The sequence below is a fragment of the Loxodonta africana genome, chromosome X (assembly GCF_030014295.1).
Source record: "Loxodonta africana isolate mLoxAfr1 chromosome X, mLoxAfr1.hap2, whole genome shotgun sequence".
NCBI classification, from domain to species: domain Eukaryota; kingdom Metazoa; phylum Chordata; class Mammalia; order Proboscidea; family Elephantidae; genus Loxodonta; species Loxodonta africana.
The window spans coordinates 175,637,464-175,663,030 of NC_087369.1; the positions used below are offsets into that span (position 1 = coordinate 175,637,464).

General features: G+C 47.6%; 1 protein-coding gene and 1 non-coding gene across 6 annotated transcripts; one reads left to right on the forward strand and one right to left on the reverse strand.

The window, feature by feature from the left end:
- Window positions 1–5,970: 5,970 nt before the first annotated feature.
- Window positions 5,971–23,492, forward strand: ZNF275 (zinc finger protein 275). 5 transcript variants are annotated; one of them, XM_064277728.1, is made up of 7 exons: window positions 6,003–6,088; window positions 6,773–6,881; window positions 8,135–8,211; window positions 16,232–16,323; window positions 16,784–16,892; window positions 17,277–17,378; window positions 17,748–23,492. In XM_064277728.1, exons 3-7 carry the CDS (start codon window positions 8,184–8,186, stop codon window positions 18,902–18,904), a joined length of 1,488 nt encoding a protein of 495 aa, XP_064133798.1. In that variant the 5' UTR covers window positions 6,003–6,088; window positions 6,773–6,881; window positions 8,135–8,183; the 3' UTR covers window positions 18,905–23,492. The 5 variants fall into 5 exon arrangements, with proteins under 5 accessions (XP_064133800.1, XP_064133798.1, XP_064133799.1 ...); XM_064277729.1 differs by lacking the exon at window positions 6,003–6,088 and adding an exon at window positions 6,090–6,158; XM_064277730.1 differs by lacking the exon at window positions 6,773–6,881 and having other exon boundaries at window positions 5,971–6,088.
- LOC111748454 (U6 spliceosomal RNA) lies at window positions 13,550–13,653 on the reverse strand. Its single transcript, XR_002784171.1, has one exon. It is a non-coding gene; the product is annotated as a U6 spliceosomal RNA (small nuclear RNA).
- Window positions 23,493–25,567: the final 2,075 nt, after the last annotated feature.

Below are 25,567 nucleotides of genomic sequence, written 5' to 3' on the forward strand. Positions count from 1 at the left end.
AAAGAAATAGATAATCCGAATAACCCTATATCTATTAAAGAAATTGAAATTATAGTTAAAAACATTCCCACAATGAAAACTTGAGACTCAGATGGCTTCACTTTACCAAGTATTTAAGGATGAGATAATACTAAAACTACACAAATTCTTTCAGAAAATTGAAGACAAAGGAATGTTTCCCAGTTCATTCCATGAGGCCAGCATTACCTTGATATCAAAATCATAGAAAAACATTAAAGAAAACTACAGACCAGTATCTTTCATGAACACACATAAAAAAATTCTAGACAAAATGTTAACAAATAGAACCAACCAGATATGAAAAGGATAATACAGCATGACTAAGTGAAGTCTATCATGAGAATGCAAGTTGGTTTCAATATTTAAAAATTAATCAATGTAACTCAGCACATTAACAAACTGAAAGTAGAAAAACTATATGATGAACTAAATAGATGCAGATAAAAGCATTTGACAGAACCCAATATTCATTCCTTATTAAAAAAAAAAACTCCCAGCAAACTAGGCATAGAGGGGAACTTCCAGAGCTTAATAAGGGACAATCATGACAAAGTTACAGCTACCATCGTACTTGGAGCACTGGTGGTGCAGTGGTTAAGAGCTATGGCTGCTAACCAAAAGGTTGGCAGTTCAAAACCACTGGCCACTGCTTGGAAACCCTATGGGGCAGTTCTGCTCTGTCCTATAAGTTGGAATCAACAGCAACGGGTTTTGGGTTTTTTTGGAACATCATACCTAATGGTGAAAGATTGCATGCTTTCCCTCTAAAATCCAGAACAGGACAGATGTTCACTCTTACCCATTCTATTCAACGTTCTACTGGAGGTTCTAGCCAGGACAATTAGGCAAGAAAAGGAAATGAAAGGAAGAAGTAAATAATCTCTATTCACAGATGACATAATTGTCCATGTAGAAAATCTGATGGAATCTACAGAAAAGCAACTGGAACTAATATGTGAGTTTAGCAAGGTTTCAGAATACAAGATCAATACACAAAAATCAATTGCATTTCTATATTCTAGCAATGAACAATCAGAAATTTAAATTAAAAATAATATAATTACAATAGCATCACATCTGTAAAATACTTAGGAAGAAATATGACAAAAGGTGTGAAAGACCTGTACACTGAAAACTACAAAGTACCGCTGAGACTAAAGGAGGTCATAATAGACGGAGAGAAGGACTTTGTTCACGGGCCAAGAGACTCAGGATTGTTAGGGTGTCAACTTTGTCCGATTTGCCCTATAGATCCAGTTCAATCCCAATCAAAATCCAGCAGGCTTTACCTTTAGAAATTGACAAGATGATTCTAAAATTTATATGGAAAAGCAAAAAACCTAAAATACCCAAAACAAAACTGAAAAGGAAGAACAAAATTGGAGGATTTACAATCTCTGGTTTCAAAGATTATTATGAAGCTACAGTAAATCAGCTGATGAAAATCTTCTATTTCTTCCTCTTTGGCCCAAGAGGTGGCACATGAAATCTTCTGTTCAGAAGTCTTCTCTGACATCCATCTTGATCTTTTCTCGTCTGGTCTTCAGTCACTATATTTCAATGGGTCAGATCTATTCTTCAGATGGTCTCTAAATTCAGGTGGGATATACTCAAAGTCATATTTTGGCTCTTGTGGACTTGCTCGGATTGTCTTCAGTTTCAGCTTGAACTTGCAAACGAGCAATTGGTGGTCTGTTCCACAGTCGGCCCCTGGCCTTGTTCTGACTGATGATATTGAGCTTTTCCATTGTCTCTTTCCACAGATGTAGTCAATTTGATTTCTGTGCATGCCATCTGGTGCGGTCCATGTATATAAAAAAAAAAATAGTCACCGTTTATGTTGGTGAGAAAAGGTATTTGCAATGAAGAAGTCGTTGGTCTTGCAAAATTCTATCGTTCAATCTCTGCCATTGTTTCTATCACCAAGGCCATATTTTCCAATTACTTATCCTTCTTTTTTGTTTCCAACTTTCACATTCCAATCGCCAGTGATTATCAATGCATCTTGATTCCATGTTCGATCAATTTCAGACTGAAGCAGCTGATAAATATCTTCTATTTCTTCGTCTTTGGTCCTAGTGGTTGGTGCTTAAATTTGAATAATGGTCGTATTAACTGGTCTTCCTTGTAGGTGTATGGATATTATCCTATCACTGACAGCGTTGTACTTCAGGATAGATCTTGAAATGTTCTTTTTGACGATGAATGCAACACCATTCCTCTTCAAGTTGTCATTCCCAGCATAGTTGACTATATGATTGATTCAAAATGGCCAACACCAGTCCATTTCATCTCACTATTGCCTAGGATATCGATGTTTATGCATTCTATTTCGTTTTTGACGATTTCCAATTTTCCTAGATTCATACTTGGTACATTCCAGGTTCTGATTACTAATGGATGTTTGCAGGTGTTTCTTCTCATTTTGAGTCGTGCCACATCAGCAAATGAAGGTCCCGAAAGCTTTACTCCATCCATGTCATTAAGGTTGACTCTACTTTGAGGAGGCAGCTCTTCACCAGTCATCTTTTGAGTGCCTTGCAACCTGGGGGGCTCATCTTCCAGGACTATATCAGACAATGTTCTGCTGCTATTCGTAAGGTTTTCACTGGCTAATGCTTTTCAGAAGTAGACTGCCGGGTCCTTCTTCCTAGTCTGTCTTAGTCTGGAAGCTCAGCTGAAACCTGTCCTCCATGGGTGACCCTGTTGGTATCTGAATACCAGTGGCTTAGCTTCCAGCATCACAGCAACATGCAAGCCCCTGCGGTATGACAACCTGAGAGACACGTGGGGGATTTGAACATACGCTTCACCAAAGAAGATATACGAATGGCTAATGAGAACATGAAAAGATGCTCGACATCACCAGGGAAGGAAATCCAAATTAAACCACAACGAGATTCCCCTACCCATCTATTTAAAAAAGTAAAAATACTCACCATACCAAGTATTGTCAAGGATGCGGAACTACCCGGAGTCTCATACATACCTGGTGGGAATGTAAAATGGTATAACTACTTTGGAAAACAGTTTTGTTTTTTTAAATAGCTAAACATACCTCTACCATATTATCTAGCCATACCACTCCTAGGTATTTACCTACATAAAAGGAAATATATGCCCATACAAAGAGCTGTACGCAAATGTTTATTTGTAGTAGCCCTGAACTGAGAACAACCCAAATGTCCATCAACAGATGAATGGATAAACACATTGTGGTACATCCATGCAACAAAATATTATTCAGCCATAGAAAGGAATGAACTGTTGATATATGCAACACCATGAACAAATTTGAAAATAATTATGCTGAGTAAAAGGAGCCAGACACAAAAGAGCATTTATTATATGATTTTATTTATATAAAACTCTAGAAAATAAAAACAGCAGATCAGTAGTTGCTAGGGGATTGGAGAGGGCAAGAAGGGACAGGAAGGAGGGATGACAAAGGGGCACAAAGAAACTTTGGGATGATGGTTGTGTTGTTCACTACCTTGACTGTGGAGATGGACACACACACAAACACACATACACATAGCCCTGGTGGAGCAGTTGTTAAGAGTTATGGGTGCTAACCAAAAGGCCAGTAGTTTGAATTTACCAGTTGCTCCTTGGAAACCCAATGGGGCAGTTCTACTCGGCCCTATAGGGTCACTCTGAGTTGGAATCAACTCGACAGCAACAGGTTTTATATATATCTCTCCATATGTATATATATATATGCATATATATATGAATATACACATACAGAAGTAAATGATAAAAAGAAAACCCCTCAAATTGGGCAAAATATTTGAAAAGATACTTTACAAAGGAAGATACAGAAACAGCCAGGATCAGGCAAATAATTAAAATAAGAATGAGATACTACATTACACACACTTGAATAGCTAAAATTAAAGACTGACAACCCCGAATTTTGGTGAGGATACAAAAGAAAAGGAACTCTCATACATTTATGTGGGGCATGTATATTGTACAACCACTTTGGGAAAACTTCTGTTTCTTATAAAGCATAAAGCTCTCCTATAACCTCGTGATTCCACTCCAATGAATTTGCCTAAGAAAAATGCAAGCACATAGTAGCCACACAAAAACTTGCACAAGAATGTTTATAGTAGCTTTATTTATAATAGTCCAAACTGGAAACATACCATATCATAAACTAGTGAGTGAATAAACTGATCCACCCATCAGTGGAATACTAACTACTCCACAATACAAGGAAAGAAGCATGAACACATACAACAACATAGATTAAAAAAAAAAAACCCCGCTGCTCAAAACATCATACTAAGTGAAAGAAACCAGACACAAGATAGTACACACTATGTGATTCCGTTCATCTGAAGTTTTCATATAGGCAAAAAGTCATTATGGTGGAAAAACTCAGAACAGTGGTTGTTTATGTGTGGGATGGTGGTGAGGGCTGGCTGGGTCTGACGGGGGGGTTTTCTGGGGTGTTTATCATGTTCTGTATCCTGATAGGGGTTTGGAGAATACATTTTTCAAAATTCACTGCATGGGCCATGTAACAATTGTGTATTTCACGGTATGTAAATCTTACCTTAAAAAAGTAAAAAGAACAGTAAACAGGTTTTATTTTGTATAAAATAAGTATAATGTTTGATCTCTAGTTCTTGATATGCATGCTTCAGTGTTTAAATGTGAAGTGTACTCATGTCAGCAACTTACTGTGAAATGCACGAATAAAATGAGGAGGACCATGTGGTCAAGCGAGCATTGCATAATGCTCATTGTAGAATATTTTTGGTTGGTACGTGGGTACAATTATTTCCATGCATCTGTATATTTCAGTGTTTTCATAAAACGGGAGGATATAAAAAAAAAACTTGTTAGCATCTAATGGATAAAACAATTACAAGGATGTTTAAGAAGTTGGTTATAACCATTATCGCTAATAAAGCATTCAATATAAAAAGGAAAAAAAAACTGTCACTCAGAATCAAATTCCAGGCTTTGTGTAGCTTTGCCTCCCAGCATCGGCCTGCTCTCCCTTGACCTCTGCACTCCGGCTGCATTTTTCTTTTAGTTCCTAGAATATGTCAAGGTTGTGCCTGTCACAGGGCATTTGCACTTGATGTTCCTTTTGCCTGCGGATACCCTTCCTATCTTCAACCACATTCACCTGAGTCCTCTTGTCATTAAAATCGCATTTCAGCCTTAGTCCCTGAAGCCCTCCCCCTCTCCCATCACTCTCCATTGATTTTCTTCCCAGCTCTTTTCACTATTCTAACCTGTTCTACTCTTATTCTTGTGTACTATCGGCTTCAAGAAGGCAGCAACCTGGACCCCTACGTGCCAGGCCACAACTTCGAGATTTTTGTTCAGTGACGGTGAATTCCTGTACAACTGGCTCGCATCTGCTTGCTACACCCCCAGGATCCAAGGATCCTGTTGTTTTTGCTTCATAGTATGACCTGCTATTTTGAAATGAACGCATGTGTTTGCTAGCTTATGGCGGGTCCTCAATACACACACGCGGGCACACAGATCGTCTCTGGAGCTCTGGGTAGCGAAAGCTTGCACCCCGAGGGCAGGGCTGGGCCTGGCAGAGTCAAGGCCACCAACTTTGCGAGGAAATTTGAGCCCTCAAGTGGCGGGGTGGCTTTCATCGCCCTCGGATCTCGTTCCCTCACGGCACCCAAAGGGGAGGGGTTCTTTTCAGTATTCGTTCTTTCCTTCGTTGGCTGGCCGCGGGCTCACTCATTCATTCACTCGTACATTCCTTGCGTCCTCCCCCCCTCCTCCCGAGCTTCCTTCCGGCCGCGCGCTCGGCTCCCCGGTGGCCCCGCCTGACCCTCCTCCTTGCCCCGCCCCCTTTCCTGGCCAATCGGGGCCCGCAGGATGGGCGGGGCCGGGGCGGAGTCTCGCTCCCCCCTTATCCCCGGCGGCGCCAGAGGCTCCGGAAACGCGCCAGGGCTGCTGGGCTGGCGGCCGTACAGGAGCTCCGGGCGCTTCCTGCCACGCCGGGCCTGCTGGGCCGCGCCTCCGCTCCGCCGAGGGCCGAGGACCGTGGGCCGTGGGCGGTGCCCCGGCGGCTGGGGTGAGCGCGGCCACTGGGGCGTGCGGGCCGCGGGAGGAGCGCGTGGGCCGCCGGAGCGGTTGCTGCCGGGGTGAGCGTTCGGCCACGGGCCGCGGGAGGAGCCCGTGGGAGACGCGAGGGAGCGCGCGGGTCAGCGGAGCGGGTGCGGCGGGCAGAGCCGGCAGCCCGGGGTACTCTGGGCCCGCCGGGAGCTGCTGCTCGGCCCTGGGGTGGGGCGTCGAGGCACCAAGACCCCCCGCGGGGAGGGGCAGTAGGAGCGAGAGTCAGGACGTGCCGGGGCCTACCCAGTTTTCCGGGGGACGCTGGGAGGGGGAGCGGGAGCCAGTCAGGGTCTGAGGGAAGGGACCCCCACCCCAAGCACTTTGGAGGCCGAGGAGGAGGGGGTGATCGGGGAGAGTCTGGGGGAGGGGCCGAGTCTCAGCTTGGCAGGGAGGATGGGGGGTGGCCTAGGGCCCGAGAGCTGTGTTGAGGGGAGCAATCCATGCTGGCTGAAGCCGAGCTCAAGACCTTCCGTCTGGACGGCTCGTTTTCTATGGCTCGCTTGGGGGGCTACCCTTTCTAGCTACAGCGCCCCCCCTGTAAGCTCCTTGACCGCCTCCTCCAGTCTATATTTGGGTGATTAATTACATGTTTTTTCCTACCCCCCCATTCGCCTGCCATCCAAAGCCAACGGTCTCTTTTCAGCACCCCCCACTCCTGGCCTTCATCCCAGAGGTCCCACCCTGTTCCAACTGAAGCCCTCCAGCCCGCCTTGGCCCGGCCTAGCCACGGTTCCCCCCCTCCCCCCAGTCTGGTCAGTGAAACATTTCCTCTTCAACCTCAGTCTCTAGAATTTTCCTTTACCAGAGCTTTTCAAATGGGATTGGTGGAACCCCACCCCCCACCCCATACTAATGGTACCTCCTCTCATCCCCCGCATTGGGCCCTACAGTAGAAACTTGCACAGTGCCTGGCACCATACGGTACAAAAAAAGTTACTGTATCCATGTTTAGAATCCTGTGGAGACTGTTTTCCCCGCCTTCTGTGGGTGAGGGGCCTCTTGAAATATCTGCTACAGTGTGAATTCCGTACTTGAAAGCCTGGCCCTCAGCAGGGACTCAGAGGGGCTCCCATTTCCAGAGGCTTATGGGCCAGGCTCAGCCTGATGAGAACTAGGGAGAAGGAGTCTCCAGATTCTGGACAGGCCCAGTGGAAATAAGCCCCCCTCCATATAGAATCCCCTGGGTGCCTGTTGGAAAATGCCGATTTCTTGGTCTCACCCCATACCTGGTACCCTGGTTTCTAACCTACTGATCCCTCAGCTGCCTGGGCTCCTCGATGGCCCAGGATTTACATAGCACCCCTGCTGCCCCATTTAGAATCCTTTATATTCAGGGTCTTGTAACCTAAATGAAGCACTACTTAACGCTGTATTTTGATTTTGAGTAAGATGCCGCATGTCTTGAGAAAGGAGAACATAAACTTTTCTTCAGTTAAGTACAACAAACACTACAAAATCCCCTTCTGGTCTACCTTATGGCTTTTTATAGAAAAGAAAGAAGATGGAAACCAAAACACAGAGAAACAGGTGTCCAGGCCAAGCGAGAGAGGAAAAGCGGGAAAGACAAAAACAGATGTATTCCCACCCACACACACTTGGAAAAAGACACACACAGACACGACACAAATATCCGTGAGAAACAGGCTTTCCTGGTGCAGCACCCTCTTTGAGCCCTTCAGGATTCTACCACTTCTAGTAACGGCATGCTTAGACAGTATATGCTGGACCTGAATGGGGCCTTTACGTCCACGTCCTGGCCCCGAAGGTCTAAGGAAACACAAAGGCCAGAACCATCTCCAGCTGAGGGGGGGCGGGGGGAGTGGTGCAGCTGTTCTGTGCTTGTGGCTGGGGGGGGGGGGGGATTGCGGACCTTGACCACGTGTTCAGTCCTGCAGCCTGTGCTTCCTGCACACATTCCTGGTTTAGCGCTCACTACACAGAAACACCTTCCTGGAAGGTGCTCGCAGATTTGCTTTTGTTCACCCAAGTTATTTCAATCCCACAGGTGAGGCTATACCTGCGGAACGAACAACTGGGAATTGTTCTGTGACACTATGAGTCATCCCTGTGTGTCTCTCTTGGGTAAGTCTGTGTATTCACAGATCATGTCTGCTGCTAGGCTCTCAGAAGGCCCCGTGAGTAGGGTACAAGCACTTCCTTTTTTTTATACAATGGTGTTACTGGACTGTCTTTACCCAAGGACAGTTCTCTCAAGCAAGCTATATGACGTGAGGAAGAGAAGATACCCAATAAGGAGAATGGGTAATCTAAGTAATCATTGGGATAGGGGAGGGGGCCAAAGACACCCATCTGGTTCAGATGTTAAAGAGCGAGGTCTCTTGCGAATGGGATCCCATAAAGAGAGCCTGCATGGCCTTCATGCCCTGGCCCAGAACCGAACTGTACACCACAAGCCGCCTGTTGTCTTCTGAGTGAACTCTAGCTTTGGGACCTGAAGAGATCCTGCTATGCGTCCTTGTTTAGATAGTCAGGGAAGTCCAAGTGCTTCTCACACCCCTTGGAATCTGCTGTTGCCCATTTCTACAGTGTCACATGGTCTCTTGAGCTCTCTCCTCACTTCTTACCTGGCGATCTGTTCTGAACCCAGGAGCTCGGCTCTTGAAGGCTGCTGGATGCATCTAGTCTGGATGGCCTTGCTGCCTCACTCCCCCTGCCCAGGGAAGGCCTGGCTGAGGAGGATGCTTGGCTCTTTGTGCTGTGCCATCGGTCAAGTGCAGATCATTTAGACTGAAAAGTTACCTTCATTGCCCAACATTCCTGAGGTTGTCCTCAGCTCAGAGGCAACCAGAGGACATTTAATCATTCAGCATTTTTTGTGACATGAGCTGGTTTTTGTCTAGGTTGATTTCAACTCTTAATCTCCGTTCTTTCAGATCAAATCAAAATGATTATTTTTGTTCTCTTAATGCCAGAGTTTCTCATTTCATACAGTAAATTAGATTTAAATAAGTTGCTCAAAATTTCAATTGTGATTTGAAGCCACATTAGGAAGACATTGAGATGAGCTTTCATTTTTTTAGAGAGCATTTTTTAAATTGTCAGGCAGCGGGTCGAGATTTGCGTGATTGTTTTCCTTCTATTCCAGCGATAGATATGTACTCAACACATGGCACTGGGCTCGGGTCAGTATGGGCTCCACAGTCGCATCCGAAGGGCCTTTGCTCTCTAGGAGTTCATGGTCTAAATATACTTCAGAGCCTTTTTGAAGGAGGAGGACTCTTCATGCCAGGTGTGACCTATTCTTTACACGAAGATTAGGAGCCGGGGGCCTTTTTGGCCATGCTGTTTCTCTGAGCTTCATCTCATAGTTGCACACAGGAGGGCCCCTTCCGTGATTCGGCGCATGCTTTTCTGTGGCTGCTGAAAGTGCCTCCTGTTCAAGGACAGCACTACTCTCTGTCCATCGGGTGCACTCCACTGGCTTTCGTGTTCTGCCCGGAATTGCTTTGACCTTGGAAGGCAGTGGACACAAGTGTATCCCTTTTGGGCCAGTGTCCAGCGTCTTCTCCGGATCAGTCTCCCCATTGTAAAGTACAGAAGTTGTGAAACACGGAATCTAAATGAGTTTACCGAGTCCAGGGTTAATGAGTGTTCCATTTTTAACTGCACTGGGGATTAGTGTGTACTGTCTTTTTTTTTTTTTTTTTTATCGTTTTCCTTCACTTTACAGCTTTTTTTACCCTACACCCTTGGTATCATGTGGAGTTTAGCCTCCTTTGAAATTGGGCTCACCGTATCCTCCCGTTTTTATGACAACCTCTCCGTACCCATGGGCTCTGTGACCGTGTGGGTGGTGATCACACTACTACCAAGAGCTAAGGTGCTCATGGGTGAAGTCCCCTGGGCTGCCTTGGTCCAAGAAGGGCCACTCCCGTCCACACTCAGGAAAGGATAATTCACAGTTCACTCGCAGATTGTGGCTCTGGGATTTCAACAGTTAATCATGCCAACTAAGGAAAAACACATGAGTCGGGTTTGCTCGATTAAACTGGCTGGCTGGCATGGAAGGACTGTATGTGAGTGTGTATTTCCATTGACAGTGATGGCTTGTGATAGCATGTTCATAGCATGATTTAAAACCAGCCCCTAAACGCGCATGTGTATCATTAGGCTGCCACACTCACTACTAGCCTGTCCCCGGACATGGCTGGGTATTAAGGAGTTGCATATTATTTCTCTCTTCTCTGGTGTGGCCTAAACAGTCTCAAAGATTGGGAGCTGGACCTTAAGCACAGTACTTAATGTCTTGCATCCCCGGTTTCCTTCTCTGTGAAATGGAGGTGGTAATAGCTATAACCCATGGCCATGGAGTCGATTCCCACTTATAGTGACACTGTAGGTCAGAGTAGAACTGCTACGTAGGGTTTCCAAGGCTGTAATCTTTATGGAAGAAGACTGCCACATCTTTCTACCATGTAGTGGCAGGTGGATTTGAACCTCTGACCTTTTGGTTAACAGCCAGGTGCTTAACCACTGTGCCACCAGGGCTCCTTGGTAATAACCATAAAAAAAAAACCATAGGTTGTGGTAATTAAAATATGTGAAGGGAGAGGCACAGCACCAAGCCTGTAGTAGGCTTTCAATGAGTGTAAGCTCCCTCCATTTAATGCTCCCCTCCCCCTACACATCGATGCAGTCGACCCACAATTTATCCAGTGCCCTCTTGGGGCCAGGAGCTGCTGCAGACACTGGGGATTTGGTGTGACCAAGAAAGAAAAGGCCCCTGTCCTGGTGAGGCTGACATTTCTCCTCTGGAGAGTCTATTTTCACAGGATAAGTTTTAGGGAGTGAAGGTGTCATGTGGAAACTCTTTAATGCAGCTGAAATGTGGACATGATTTGGAGAAGGTGGCATTGGAGTCGAAGGTGTAGGCAGTTCACAGCCTTGGCATATCTAGGACTGATTGAAGGCCAGTGTGGCACTGAGGTTCCAGGGGTGGGATATGAGCTGGGTGGGCTGGGCCAGGGCCAGGGGTTGGGTTCAGACCTCAGGACAGTGAGAAGAGGTCCACATTTCTGAAGGTCAATATATAATGTTTTCTTTTCCATTCCACTTGGTAGCAAAACATTAATGTTCAGTTGGAAGTGAATTTTAAAAAATGAATTATGTACATAACACATGACCAGTTTGTTTTTTTTATTGGAAATCAAAGTCAAACCAGACATCAGATGTTTACCAGGAAGAATGCCACTGGCCTGAGGGAGGCCCTGCCCCGGGGCACACAGAGGGCTTGGCTACTGAGTGCCTGGGGAGTAGCTCACACACTGGGGAAGCACCTGTGTGTGACAGCCGGTTAAAGATGGACATAGAGACTCAGATGGACTTTGGGGCCTCATGAGGCCTTCTGCCCACACCCATCGTGGGGAAGAGCCCAGGAAGTCACAATCCCATCTTTCTGGTTGTCACCCAGTACTTCCTTTCCCACGTGGACATCTCAGGAAGTGCTGTTCTTCTGACCCTTGCCAGCCAAGGTTCACCCACCCAGCATTGCCCAGTTTCAAGGGCCAAGTTCCATTTCCTTCTTGGACTCAGCCCTTGTCCTCTTTCATACTGAGTATCTTTCTTATCCAGAGTTTACTAAAATTTTTTTAAATTCTTGTTCTTTTCTGATTACTACAGAAATTCATCTAAAAGGACCTTGATTCTAACCCAGTGTGATTCCCATTGGGGTAGGGGTGTGTATATGTGTGTGTGTGTGTTTTAGTTACAAGTCTGTTTTGTTTATTTATTTATTTATTGTATTCCTAAGATAGAAATATATACCTAGCTGCTTTCTCCCCTTCTCCTACCTCTTTGGGTGTTCAATCCAGAGTTTACTCTGTCTCTCTACATTGTCTACGAAGGATTTGCATTTTCATAATCTGCTGTATGTCATCCTCCAATGGCCACCTGCTAGTTTTATCTTTAAGCCCCCCAATTTTCTCCCTGCCCTGAATCCTGGGACTCCTCAGTGGTGTGGGTCCAGAGCCCTGAGCCACATTCATCATTCACCCCTCTTCTTATAGCATTGAGATTATTTCCTGTCAGGCCTTTTTACAGAATGTCATTTTCCATCCTTTTACTCTTAATGTGTGTCTTTATATTGTAACGCCTTTATATTTAAAGTTTTCTCTCAGCATATAATTGAGTTTGTATTTTTTAATAGAGGTTGACAACCTATGCCTTTTAATTGGAATGCTGAGTCCATTTGCATTTAACTTAATTATATATATGGTTGGGTTTGTTTGTCATCTTTCTTTTTGTTTTCCATTTGTTGCCTCTGTTCATATTTTTCTTTACTTTTCTTTTGGATGAAGTATTTTTTGGTATTGCATTTTATCCCCACTACTGGGTTATTAGTGTGCATCAGAGTCTCTTGGAGGGTCAGTTAAAGCACAGATTGCTGGACTCCACTGACAAAATTTCTGATTTACTAGGTCTGGGATGGGGCCTGAATATAAGAACCTTATAGCAGTATAGTTCCATTCTCCCAACTATTGCCGTATGTTTTACTTCTACATGTGTTATAAACCCCACACTACCTTGTTATAATTTTTGCTTAACAGGCAATTTTTAAAAAATTTTTTATTGTGCTTTAAGTGAAAGTTTACAAATCAAGTCAGTCTCTCACACAAAAACTTACATACACCTTGCTACGTACTCCCAGTTGCTCTCCCCCTAATGAGACAGCCTGCTGCCTCCCTCCACTCTCTCTTTCCGTGTCCATTTCGCCAGCTTCTAACCCCCTCTACCCTCTCATCTCCCCTCCAGGCAGGAGATGCCAACATAGTCTCAAGTGTCCACCTGATCCAAGAAGCTCACTCCTCACCAGCATCCCTCTCCAACCCATTGTCCAGTCCAATCCATGTCTGAAGAGTTGGCTTCAGGAATGGTTCCTGTCCTGGGCCAACAGAAGGGCTGGGGGCCATGACCACCGGGGTCCTTCTAGTCTCAGTCAGACCATCAAGTCTGGTCTTTTTATGAGAATTTGGGGTCTGCATCCCACTGCTCTCCTGCTTCCTCAGGGGTTCTCTGTTGTGTTCCCTGTCAGGGCTGTCATCGGTCGTAGCTGGGCACCATCTAGTTCTTCTGGTCTCAGGATGATGTAGTCTCTGGTTTATGTGGCCCTTTCTGTCTCATGGGCTTGTAATTACCTTGTGTCCTTGGTGTTCTTCATTCTCCTTTGATCCAGGTGGGTTGAGACCAATTGATGCATTTTAGATGGCCGCTTGCTAGTGTTTAAGACCCCAGACGCCACTCTTCAAAGTGGGATGCAGAATGTTTTCTTAATAGATTTTAATATGCCAATTGACTTAGATGTCCCCTGAAACCATGGTCCCCAGAGCCCTGCCCCTGCTATGCTGGCCTTTGAAGCATTCAGTTTATTCAGGAAGCTTCTCTGCTTTTGGCTTAGTCCAGTAAAAATATGGAATGGTTCACGAGTTTGCGTGTCATCCTTGCGCAGGGGCCGTGCTAATCTCTGTATCGTTCCAATTTTAGTATATGTGCTGCCGAAGCGAGCACCAGGCAATTATTTTTTTAAGAATTAAAAATTAAGGAGTAAAAGTATTTTATAAAAACGAAAAAAGAATACGTCCCCATATATTTACCATTTCTGGTATGCTTTATTCCTTTGTGTAGATCCACGTTTCCATCTGGTATCGTTTTCCTTCCACCCAAAGAACTTCCCTTAATATTTCTTGTAGTGCGGGTCTCTTGGTGACAGATTCTCTCAGCTTTTGTATGTCTGCAAAAGTTTTTATTTTGCCTGCATTTTCTAAGGACACTTTTCCTGAATATAGAATTGTAGGTTGGCAGTTTCGGTTTTTTTAGCACTTCAGCAATGTTATTCAGTTGTTTTCTGGCTTACGTATTTTCTGATAAAAAGTTAGCAGTTATTATCTTTATTTCTATCTATGTAATATCTTTTTTATCTCTGACTACTTTAAGATTTTCTTTTTATCACTGGTTTTCAGCAGTCAGATTTTGATGTGTCTTTGTGTTTTGATCTTGCTATCGGTTGTTATTTTTCATTTTGCTTGTCATTTTCTTGTTTTTCTTTAAACACGTGTATATAGTTAAACTAGCTGTTATCCTTGTTTGTTACTTCTATCATCGGCCACGTCTGGGTCTGTTTTTGTTGACTGATTTTTCTCCTTGCTGTGGGTCACATTTTCCTGCTTCTCGGCAGTCCAGTAATTTTTGATGAGGTGTCGGACATTGTAAATGTTATGTGGCTGAGTGTCTGGATTTTGTTGTCTCTCTTTGAAGCATGTTGGACTTTGTTTTGGGAGGTAGTTATTTGTGGATCAGCTTGAGTCTTTGAGGAGCCCTGGTGGCACAGTGGTTAAGTGATACGGCTGCTAACCAGAAACTCGGTCAGCAGTTTAGCTCCACCAGCTGCGCCTTTGAAACCCTGTGGGGCAGTTGTACTCTGTCCTATGGGGTCGCTATGGGTCAGAATTGACTTAACGGTCATGGGGTTGGTTTTGGTTTTTGATCCTTTGAGGCCTAGTTTTAAGCTTTTCTAGTACATGTCTTACGTATTGTTGGTTCCAGGGATAGATCAGCCCTGCTGCTAAGGCATGACCCCTCTGGATTCTCTACCGAATACTCCAGGTGCTCACTGAGAACACTCTACACTGATTGATCTGACCTTGAACTTCTCACAAACGTTTGTGTGTTCTTGGAAATTGTTTAGCTTGCAGCTTCCTGATCGTTCTTCTCCTGCCCTTTTGGAGTTACACTCTATATGTGCATGATTTAATAGTCAGGAAAAGGGGAGCCCGATGCAGATTTTATGGCAGTCTTTTTTTCTGCATAATTTCCTCCTTTCTGGAGCTCAGCTGTCTGAGGCTCACTTGACTGCTGATCTGGGTCTCCTCATCTTGGGGAAATCATGAGATGTGTTTGGGCTCCCCTTTCCTACACTCTCTATCTGGAAACTGCTTCCAGGCAGAGAGCTGGCATGATTACAGGTCTCACCTCATTTGTGTCTCTTTTCTCAGAGATCTTGCTATCTCATGTCTGGAAACTGTTGTTTTATCCATCTTGTACCAGTTCTACTCGTTTACGGCAGGACGTTAAGTCCATTCCTTGTTATTCCACTGCGGCCAGAAGTGACAGTCTCTGGCCATTTATTTTAACATAACGTCTTTAATCCTATGGAAAAGTCATTCTGGAGTATCTGGGTTGTGCAGTCCTTGAATTGGTGTAAAAATGCTCTCTTTTCATTTAATTATGAATTGAATCGAAGTGACTTCGCCCCAGGGCAGTGGTCACTGTGTTCCTGTTCCTTTGAGCTCACTGAAACGGGAGGTCTGTGGTACACTTGTCTCTGCTAGGATCTTTTGATATCTCATCTGTTTTGCAGTTTGGAAGGAATGTGTACGTATTGTTCAGATCTTTTATTTAGCAACTTAGTTTTGAAGGTCTTTTCTTTGTAGCTAATTTTCCCAGCTGTAAGCTTTTAGAAGAATCATTTTTGTTCAACTTCTCGTTTTGTCAGCTGTGTAAGAGAAATGTTCTTGTCTGCAAATCTCTCCCTTTCCCCTGGCTACGTGCTTTGGTGGCGTGTGGCCTTTAAGCACCTGAGCACTGGGCTAGGAAGCCGTGACTCTGGCTCTTTGTTGCTGCTCTCCCCTCCAGCGACTTGATCAGTTTCTTGTTGCCTCTACTGAGTTGGGGCGGCTCTCTCATTTCCTAGTTATTTTTTCTGATATTAGTTTTGGGTTGCTTCCCTCCTGAGCAATGTGAGCATTGAACTCTGAGGTTTCTAGCTAGAAAGAGGACTGGGATTGGTCTGTCTCTGAGAGCCAATCCACCACCCCTGATGGCTCTCCTGTCTGTGCCTGTCTTCTCCCGGCTCTGCCTGGGCTGCCACGCCTTTGTCTTGTTTCCCTCCGGCCTGCCTTTAGTAACTCGCTGCCAGTATTTGGGGTATGTTTTCTTAGGCATACCTGTGCTCTGGCTGGTCACTTCAGCCACAGCAGGAGAGAAGACTCAACAAGACTTAAAAACAGGGAGAAGGAAAGTCCCAGACTTATCCCGGGGACCCAGAAACAGGGCTGCTGTCACTCACGGCTCTTTTCACTCTCCTTAGCGCCGCCTGCTCCCCAAGGTCTTGCCCTTCCCCAGGATGGAGCCCCGGGAGAACAGGTCCTGGCAGTCCCTCTTGAGATGCTGGAGGCCCAGGTGAGCTTCCCTCTGCCTTGTTTGGGATTCCGTCACTGCTCCCTGATTCTGGCCTCAGCCTCTGATCCCAGCATGACACGTGGCAGGGCCTGAGCCTCAGCTGCTGCCCTCCCTCCCTCTCTCCCTCCCTCCCTCTGCTTCTCTCTGGAGTCTGCCAAGGAATGGATGCCTGCTGGGCTTGTTGTCCCCATCGTACAGGTGGGGAGTAGAGCTTCAGGCCAGGAAAGTGATCGAGCTGAGGGCCTGTGGGAAGGCAGTGGGAGGCCAGGGCTGCTGCCCAGGTCTCCTGGCGCTTTGTCGGGTTTGCTTTCTAGGACTTCTTGAGGCTTGTGGTTAGAGTTCTGTGTTAGCCACACGCACCCATACCAGGCCCTTGCCTCTTGTCCTTGGTGCTCGTGGCACTGCCCCGCCTCTTGCTAGAATAAACGGAGGGACTGATTATCCTTGGGAATTCTTTCAGGGTTCCGTTCCATTTGATGGTGTGGAACAATACCTCACAGAAGGGGAGTGGTTGAGGCTGGACCGTGAGCAGAGGACGCTGGAATACTTTGGGAACGTGACCTCCGTGGGTAAGGGTGCTGCCCCTTTGCCACATTCAACACCAACTTCTTGGTCCTGAGTGGCTGGGAGTGGGATGAGGAGCACCTGGGCCCTAGGGGATGGGTTGTGGGAAATACAAAGGGCCTGTCACCACCAGCGTCTAGGAGGAGAGGGCACCGAAAAAAGGTGCATTCACTGCTGGGAAAGAAACGAGAGCACGCTACTATAAGTTAGAATGCTTTTTTTTTTTTTAAACATGAATTATGTAAATTGCACAGGCATTTGATTTCCATTTACTGTTGTCAGGTCTGCACTGTGGGATATGGGTTCTTTAGGAGGGAGCCTGGGAAGAGTATGAGGTTATGACGTCATCTCTGGCTACTTCCCTAACACGTGTCTTTCTGCACGAGCAGGAGTTCCTGGTTTGAATCCTGCCTTAGTCCCTCGCCAGGTGCAAGGACAAGTACTGTTGGTCTCAGACCCATCTCTCATCGCGGGTCAAGCTAAGCATTCCGGTGAGTGAGAAAAAACCAAAAAATATGTGTGTGTGTATATATATATATGAGGAAATCAGGGGAGGCCCAGCTGAGCAGTTGGGGGCTTCAGGTGAGAGCTGGGGGCTGTTCTTTACTCACAGAAGGAGGAATCTTCTCAGGATCACTTTTTAGGGAGGGGGTGTCCAGTGGTCAGGCAGTTCTGCCTCTTCTCTCTGTGATCCCCAGCTCCTGGTCAGACGGGCACCAGCCATCCCGCTCTGGTGGCTGCCAGGCCCAGGCCCCTGCTCAGTTACAGTCTCGGGAGGAAAAGCCTCATGGCAGAGGAGAATCAAGGAAGCTCCTCTCTCTCCCTTTGTAGACCAGCATGTCTTGCCTTTCTCATTTCAGAAAACATCTCTGTGACTCAACACGAGACAGTGGGTGAGAACGCCCAGCCCCACGAGATGGCGTCCACCAGCTCACCCAGGGCCGGTGACCCTAGCCCTGAGGTCAGACAGAATAGGGACACAGAGGGGAGGTTAGGGAGCCCCCAGAATCTGCCTCTAGAGCATCATTTTGCATGTAAAGAGTGTGGGGACAGCTTTCGGCTGAAAGTCCTCCTTGTCCAGCACCAAAGAATCCACAGTGAGGAGACGGTCTGGGAGTGCCGAGAGTGCGGGAAGGTCTTTCGGGGCATCACCGAGTTCAAGGAGCACAGGAAGAGCCACGTGGCTGCGGAGCCTCGGCCTGGCCCCAGCCAGGCCCTTGAAGATGCTGTGGAGAAGAGGGAGCAGATGGAGAAGGAGGCAAAGCCCTTTGAATGCGAGGAATGTGGGAAGCGGTTTAAGAAAAACGCAGGCCTCAGTCAGCACCTGAGGGTGCACAGCCGAGAGAGGCCCTTCGATTGTGAGGAATGCGGGCGCTCCTTCAAGGTGAACACCCAGCTGTCCCAGCACCAGAAGCTTCACGCCTCCGAGAAGCCGTTCGCCTGCGAGGCGTGCAGCGTGAATTTCCTGGACCGCCAGGAGTTCCTCAAGCACCAGCGCACGCACACAGGCCACCTGCCCTTCGACTGCGACGACTGCGGCAAGTCCTTCCGTGGGGTCAGTGGCCTGGCCGAGCACCAGCGCATCCACAGCGGGGCCAAGCCCTACGGGTGCCCGCACTGTGGCAAGCTCTTCCGCCGCAGCTCTGAGCTCACCAAGCACCGGCGCATCCACACCGGCGAGAAGCCCTACGAGTGTGGCCAGTGTGGCAAGGCCTTCCGGCAGAGCTCCAGCCTCCTGGAGCATCAGCGCATTCACACCGGCGAGCGGCCCTACGCGTGCGGCGACTGCGGCAAGGCCTTCCGGGGGCCCTCCGACCTCATCAAGCACCGGCGGATCCACAGCGGACTGAAGCCCTACGAGTGCGACCGGTGCGGCAAGGCCTTCCGGAGGAGCTCCGGCCTGAGCCGCCACCGCAGGATCCACAGCGGGGCGCGGCGCTGCGAGTGCAGCGAGTGCGGCCGCGTGTTCAAGCGGCGCTCTGCCCTGCACAAGCACCAGCCCACTCACCGCCAGTAGCTGGGCTGTGAGGGGGGCCTCCGAGCGGCCAAGTCAAAGGAGATGAACGGTTTTGTAGCGCTTCTATATTTTCTTGTCAGAAAGGTTGAAACCAGTTTCTACTGCCACCAGCAATTTCTAAGTGTCCGTGTTTCCTATGACGCCCATCAAAAGTAGCTTTGACCATTTTAAGTTATTTTGGCTAGTTTCACTGGCACAAAGGGCCTTCCAGGTGTTGAGACGTGCACACCTCGAATCCGAGAGGGTCACGGGTTGTGGCGGGGCCAGAGGTCATCTGCTCCGAGCGGAAGGCGACTCCGATCGAATGTGATCCCCTTTGTTTCCCAAAGAGAAGATCACCCTGCCTTTTTGTGGCCTACTTGAATTTATAAATTGTGAGGGATGTAAATACAAAGGTCAAATATCTTATACTATTTAATTTATTAATTTAGTTATACATACATATTGTAAGTCACATATGATATAAAATAATATATTAATTTAGAAACCTGCCCTTTTTGCCCACTCTCCGTTTTGTGAAATAATTTTATTCTAACACCTCCTGTCCAGTTTTGGCCTCGCTATCTTCACCTGGGCGCCACTTTTGCATCATCTGATATTTCCAAAGTACATCAGGTCCCCCTCCAGCTGACTGACTGACTGACCAACAGCTCAGATGGAGGCGATAGCCAGCCTGCCTGATGGCGCTCTGGAAATTTTCTCTCAAGCCGTCGGTACATGTTCACTTGGCATTCGGACCGTTGGTTGGTTGTGTTGTTTTGTTTTTTCACTTCTGTAGCTCTACAACATAAGCACCGAAGGTGTTGCTTTGTAATGTGACCTTTAAAAGGCTTGTCACTGTGAGGTCATAGTCCTAATTTCTTCTGCGTCTTTATTAACCGGTTCAGTCTGGTGACCCCTATAAAAAAAAATACATATCCCAAACCAGCATTTCATTAGGGTGGTTTCGGGTTAATGGGTCTCCCGCAGCACTTTCTGGTTCAAAATAAAGTAGTTGAGAGAGGGGCTTCTCAAGGACTCGAGTGTAAGGTGGCTCCTCCTTCCCGAGAGAATTAGGGGAACCAGAGCCTCTCGTTGGTCTGTCGGGCTTCGATGGTGCTTTCTCCACTCTCCGTTTCCTGCTCTGTCACACGGAGGGGTCACAGTACCTACCCCAGAGTGGTCATAAGGGCGGCCGGCAGCTGGTGCCACAGAGCGCTGGTCTCGTACAAGCACCTGGCAGGGAGGTAGCGCTCAGTGCAGGTCACCCACTGTCATTAGCTCCAGAACCTGACGCCTTATCTCATTTTCTTCTAACCCTGACCTCTCCTGTGAGGACTGAAGGACCTTTTCTGTTGTCTCGCATGCAAGTTGTACGTTCATCTCCTTTGACTAGTTATCAAGTTACCTTTGGATATATTGACTTTATAGAGCAGTTCTTTATACATCAATTATGGTGATTCTTTTTTTTTTTCACTTCTATTGCTTTGCCCTTTGTAACAGTTTGATTACAGTTTTGTTGTGTGAGCTTTTTAATTTCAGTGTATTTGAACATTCATCTTTGTCGCTTAAATTGTAAGTTTAATTGCTTCATCACTGCAGTAGTTAGATATGACGTTTTCCTCTGGAATTTTAATTACAAACTCAAGGTTGAAAGTGCTGCCCTCCCCCCACCAAGGGGAAGCAGCCAAATTGGGAGGCAGGCTACGCGGTGGGGTGGGCTGGGGGAATGGGCTGGAGAAGCAGGCTCGTTCCTCATCCGACACATAGACTCAGTATACGTTGCGGGCGGTCTTTGACTGTCCAACCTGACCACTCAGGCACTAGAGATACTTCCACCGTGGATTGGCCAGAACATTCTATGGCCTTTCATCAGTCTAGTGCTGGCAGCCAACACCAGGGCCTAACCTCACCTAGGTCAGCGGGGTGGTCAACGCCTAGTCTTGGCAGCGGCCCAGCCGTCCCGCCAGCTACTGGGAGCATTGGCGGTGCCTGGCATAGATTGAGTGACTGATCCAGCCAGGGACCACCCAAGAGACCTGCAGACACAAGAAGATGCACCTGACTGACGTGGCCATGTGCACCGTCCCGTTCTAACGAGTGACTTGAAAATTTAGAGGTCGGTTTGGTGGCTTTTGCATTGGGCACCTAGGGGGCAGCTTGCCCACATGTCTGGGTGTCACTTCCTGGAGAGGAGCCATGCCCTTGTGGTGGTCTGCATGTCATAGTGATGGAAGCTGACCTCATCAGGCCTGGGCTGTCACTTCCAGCAGCCATACCTAGAAGGGTGGTAAAGCAAGGGTTTGGAGGGAAGTCACACCCTTCTGGAGGCCCATGTGGCCTAGGAGCTATAGCTGTCACTGCCAGCGGCCTCGGCCATGGTGAATAGCTGCAAGGGCTGGGCAAGGAAGCTCACCCCTTCGGTGGCAGGCACAGCCCACAGCAAGAGGCTGACGTGACTTCCAGCAGCTGAGCCCAGGAGGGCCACTCACGGGCCTGTGGAGGAACTGGACCTTCTCGGGGGCCCGCAAAGGCTTGGGGCGGAACTTTCCAGCAGGCACATCTTAGGAGGGCTTCTTGGGCCCCTACCCTGGGAAGCAAGGGCTGGCAATGACCGCTGCGACCTTGGCCAGAAGATTCTTTCGAAAGGCCACCAGGCCAGGATAGTGCTGGAGAGAAGGCACCGGCACTTAACTACATAGTAATTCCTTTTGCTCTGGATCCTAGTTTTTACAGTCATTTTGAATCTCTATCTGAAATCACTCCTTTTCTCAATCCGTTTTTTCTCTTCAAGCTATCGTTGCGTGTTTTGTACAACTGTCATGGTGAGGAATGTCACCATCCCAGTGGGGGCAAGTTTGGCACCGTGAGCTGTTAATTTGCCGGTTTGATGAAGGATCCTATTGAAGTCTAGGTACAGGATTAACTTGGACCATAGCATCGTCTTCGCTCTGTTGTGCACGCTCCCCAGCCAGGGCGGAGCGTCTCCATCCCCCTTCCTGGCCTCTTGTACTGTCCTCCGTTTGGGTTCTGCAGTTTTCTCTAAGCCTCTCTTAAGAGGTAACACTAAGAGCACGTCTGTTCCATCAGCATTGACGGAATGGCTTTCCGTGGTGGTTGCTACCCAAACGCCATCAGCCTGTGGCTTTCACTTGCGTCTTGCAGTTTTGCAGGATTCGTTTTTGTTCCTGGTGATCGGGGTGGGGGACGGATTTCTTAAGATTCTCTGGGCGAACGGCAATGTCAGGTGCACAGCGTGACCCAGCTTTCTTTTGTGTGTACTTGCCTGTGCATTTGTCTTCGTGTGTGCTTGCCTATGCATTTGTCTATCTACCTCATTGCTTTTTCCGCCTGATCACATGTGCTCCTCTAGCCAGGGCAGTGAAGAGGCTCAGCTTACAGAGAATGCTGGCTCCTGGCAGAAATCCATCCTTTCGTTTGTCATATTCAGAAAGAAACCCTCAGTTGATTTTATTAGAATTTTGAATATTTGCTGAAGTTTTAAAAAGAAAGTAATTGTTTACCATTTTTGCTGCTTATTGAAATTAACAATGTTGATTAGTTGTGTTACACCTGTTCTTGTATTTCTGGAATAATCCCCGCCCGACCACAGCGGGCATGTCTCTCCCGTGGTACTGCATTCCGCTGGTTTTTGTACTCGAGGTGGCCTAGCGCCTGCCCTGCCCGCAGCCCCGCGGCCATGTTCTGTACCATGGGCGCCCCGCTCCCTCTCCACTGCCTTCCAGGCCACGTTAATTAAGCCAGAAGCAAACGCCCAACCAAGGGCAGCAGCCAGTCCTCAGACCTGGCTGGAAACCAGGGGCTAGCCTTTCAGATCTCGTGAAGTGTGACCAAGGACACTGAGAAAGAACGTTCCCGTTGGTGTTGGAGAGAAAGAGGGAGTCAACTCATGCGACAGCACCAGTTGAAGATGTGCGGACTCCTGCTCAGCTGACCAGAGGCAGCTTGGCCATTACAGTCTTGGTTTCCCTGTGTCCTTACTGTGGACCCCCATGACTCAAGTCACCATCAGAGAGCGTCTGCGTATCGCACCCTGTCTAGAGCATTTGCTGCTACTTGGGCAGAGTTGCGTGGCTGGCATTCCTCCCAGCCTTAGTCCCACCTGACTCGTGAACACCTGTTCACTGTGATGGCCTTCTTGTCTCAGCGAGTTGGGCCACAGATGGTCTGAGGGTAGCATTGCTATTTGAATGCATAACGAGTCAAGGCACAGCCCACCCTACGCCCTGTTAGGGAAGTGTTTTATGTGTTCCCAGCAATTCCATCTGGTGGGGATGGCTGAGAACTCTGTTACTTGTAATTCCCCTTGCAGCCATATTCCCTGGAGCATTAGCTCTGTCACCTAGTTCGTATTTTGTTTTGTTGGCTCACTTTTCTGGTCCCTTCCTGATCTTGTTAACTTGTTTGTTTTATGGCACTCACTATGCTCAGCCTTGCACTAGAGCTGTTTGTGGGCTTGGCTTCTCCCCTCCCCACCCACTAGATTGTGAGCTCTCAGAAGACAGGGTGGCCCTTCGTGGCCACTCCCCTTCTGAATCTAGCGCAGTGCCTTGCATCGAGTAGAGTTCAATAAATATCTCTTAAACGACCTTCTTGTAGGTGGCTTATTTCCTCACTTCATTTCGTGGGTCTGCCCTCCACTGTGTGGCAGCTGCACTTACTGCTCCCGCACTGGGCTCCAGGGCCCACTTTGCCCTGCTGGGCCTGCTGATCTACCACTCAGGCCCTGCCTGCAGCTCTGCTGGACCTCTCTACTGGGGAGGCGCCTTGCTGGTGAGCACTGCTTACCTTCATCTGAACTCCGGGTGGGACCAGAAGAGCAGGACCAGGAGGCGGCGAGGGTCAGCCTTCATGGTGGCTGGTGGCCAGTCCTCAGAAAAGGCCGGTGTGGGAGGTGGCGGGGGAAGCAAGCCCTCGGCTTCCTGGCCTCGAGACAGCTCAGCTGAGAAGTCAGCTGCCAAGTGGGGGCGGGGCACCACGAAGTGGGCTCAGGAGCTTGCAGGTTGGGCCCTTGGGGGCTGGGATGAGCATCTCCATAGGCAGCCCCCTAGGAGGGGGCAACAGTCCAGAAAGGGGCTCCCAGGCACCTTTCTCCAGAGGCCCAGCCTCATTGTGTGCTCAGCTCTTCTTCAGACCCAAGTGCCCCCTTGCTGACAGTGCACCAGAGCCCCATGTCCAGGCATCTGCTTGCAAACCAGTTGTTAAGAACAAGCCATTCATTTGCTCCTCTGGTTTCCTGATGCTGAGAGCCCCGCCTCTTTCCTTAAAGTGTTTGATCTTGCAAGCTCGCTCGTGCCGGGTTCCAGGCCTGGGCTTAAGAGGCCCAGCCAGACTTGGGGACCTGGCTCGAGACTCCTGCAGTCTCCCTCCAGCCCCTCAACCCGCTGGACTCTTGGACTCCCCACCTTTCTGGTCACCTGCCCAGGGGCCTGGGCCTGGCCAGGCCTCCCACTAACCCGCACAATCCATTGCTTTTAACCTCAGGCCTATGAAAATTTGTTAAAATATTTGGGAAAACAAAACCTTTTGTTTGCCTTCCCTGTAAAAAACAGACCCCAAAATAACCAAACCTGTTGCCATGGAGTCAATTCCAACTCATAGCAACCTTACAGGACAGAGTAGAACTGCCGCATATGTAGGGTGTCCAAGGAGCAGCTCGTGGATTCGAACTGCCAACTTTTTGGTTAGCAGCTGAGCTCTTAACCACTGCGCCACCAGGGTTCCCCCCAAGCCCACAGACACCTATATGAAATGCACTTCTAGTTCCTTGCCTTCTACTCACTAATTTCTGTTCTTTCACATTTAAGTATGCAAGTAAAACATGAATGTAATTTCATGTAGAAATGTTAAGCAAATATGGATGCAATCAAAGTCCCTTTTCACCACTCTCTGGCCCTCTCCCAGCACCCCTCCCTTTCCGAGAGCCCCCTGTGGTCACTTTGACAGGGATCTCTCTGATCTTTTTGCACCTCACATGTATGTATGTGCCTATAAACTAGGGAGAGTTTTTGTCATATAAGTGGTGTCATAGTGTAAGTTTATTCTGCAGCTGTTTTTCTTCATTGAACTGGGCATGCCTGGGAGGTTCTTTTTTAAACTACAGCTCAGTATTCCACAGTATGGGCGTAGCGTCATTCAGGCTTATTTGACCTTTCCCCTTCTTGGTGAACATGGAGGTATCGTTGGATGCCTTTAACAGAGACCAGCAATGATTCGGTTGGCTTAGAGAAGATGGAAGATTATTTCTCTCACAGAAGTCTGAGCTCAGCTTTAACCAGTAATGAATTACGTTAATAACTCCAGTAATGTCTTATCATTGCATTCTTGGGGAAACCCATACTTGGGCATGATAAAGTACTCCTTTAATACTCTTGTGATGTGACTTAGTATCTTTGTGCTTATGGTCATAAGAAAGATTGGCCCACAGAGTGCTGTCTTATTCCAATTTGGTATCAGGGTTATACTAGCCTCATACAAAGAGTTCAGATGCTTTTTATCTTTTTATTCTCAAACAAGGGTTGATACAATATGGGAATTACCTATTTCTTTTCAGGTTTACTAGAATTTAGCCATGAAACCACCTGGACCTGATGTCATTCTCAAGGGTAGATCTTTCACTACCTGTATTGTAAAAACCTAAAATTTCAAGTGCTTCCTTGGCAC

Bases quoted from the DNA above. Each gene is read 5' to 3' on its own strand.
- ZNF275 (XM_064277730.1), top strand. From the start codon at position 8,184: ATGAGTCATCCCTGTGTGTCTCTCTTGG. The intron at 8,212-16,231 runs GTAAGTCTGTGT...CACTCTCCTTAG, and splicing joins TCCCTGTGTGTCTCTCTTGG to CGCCGCCTGCTCCCCAAGGT. The intron at 17,379-17,747 runs GTGAGTGAGAAA...TTCTCATTTCAG, and splicing joins GGGTCAAGCTAAGCATTCCG to AAAACATCTCTGTGACTCAA.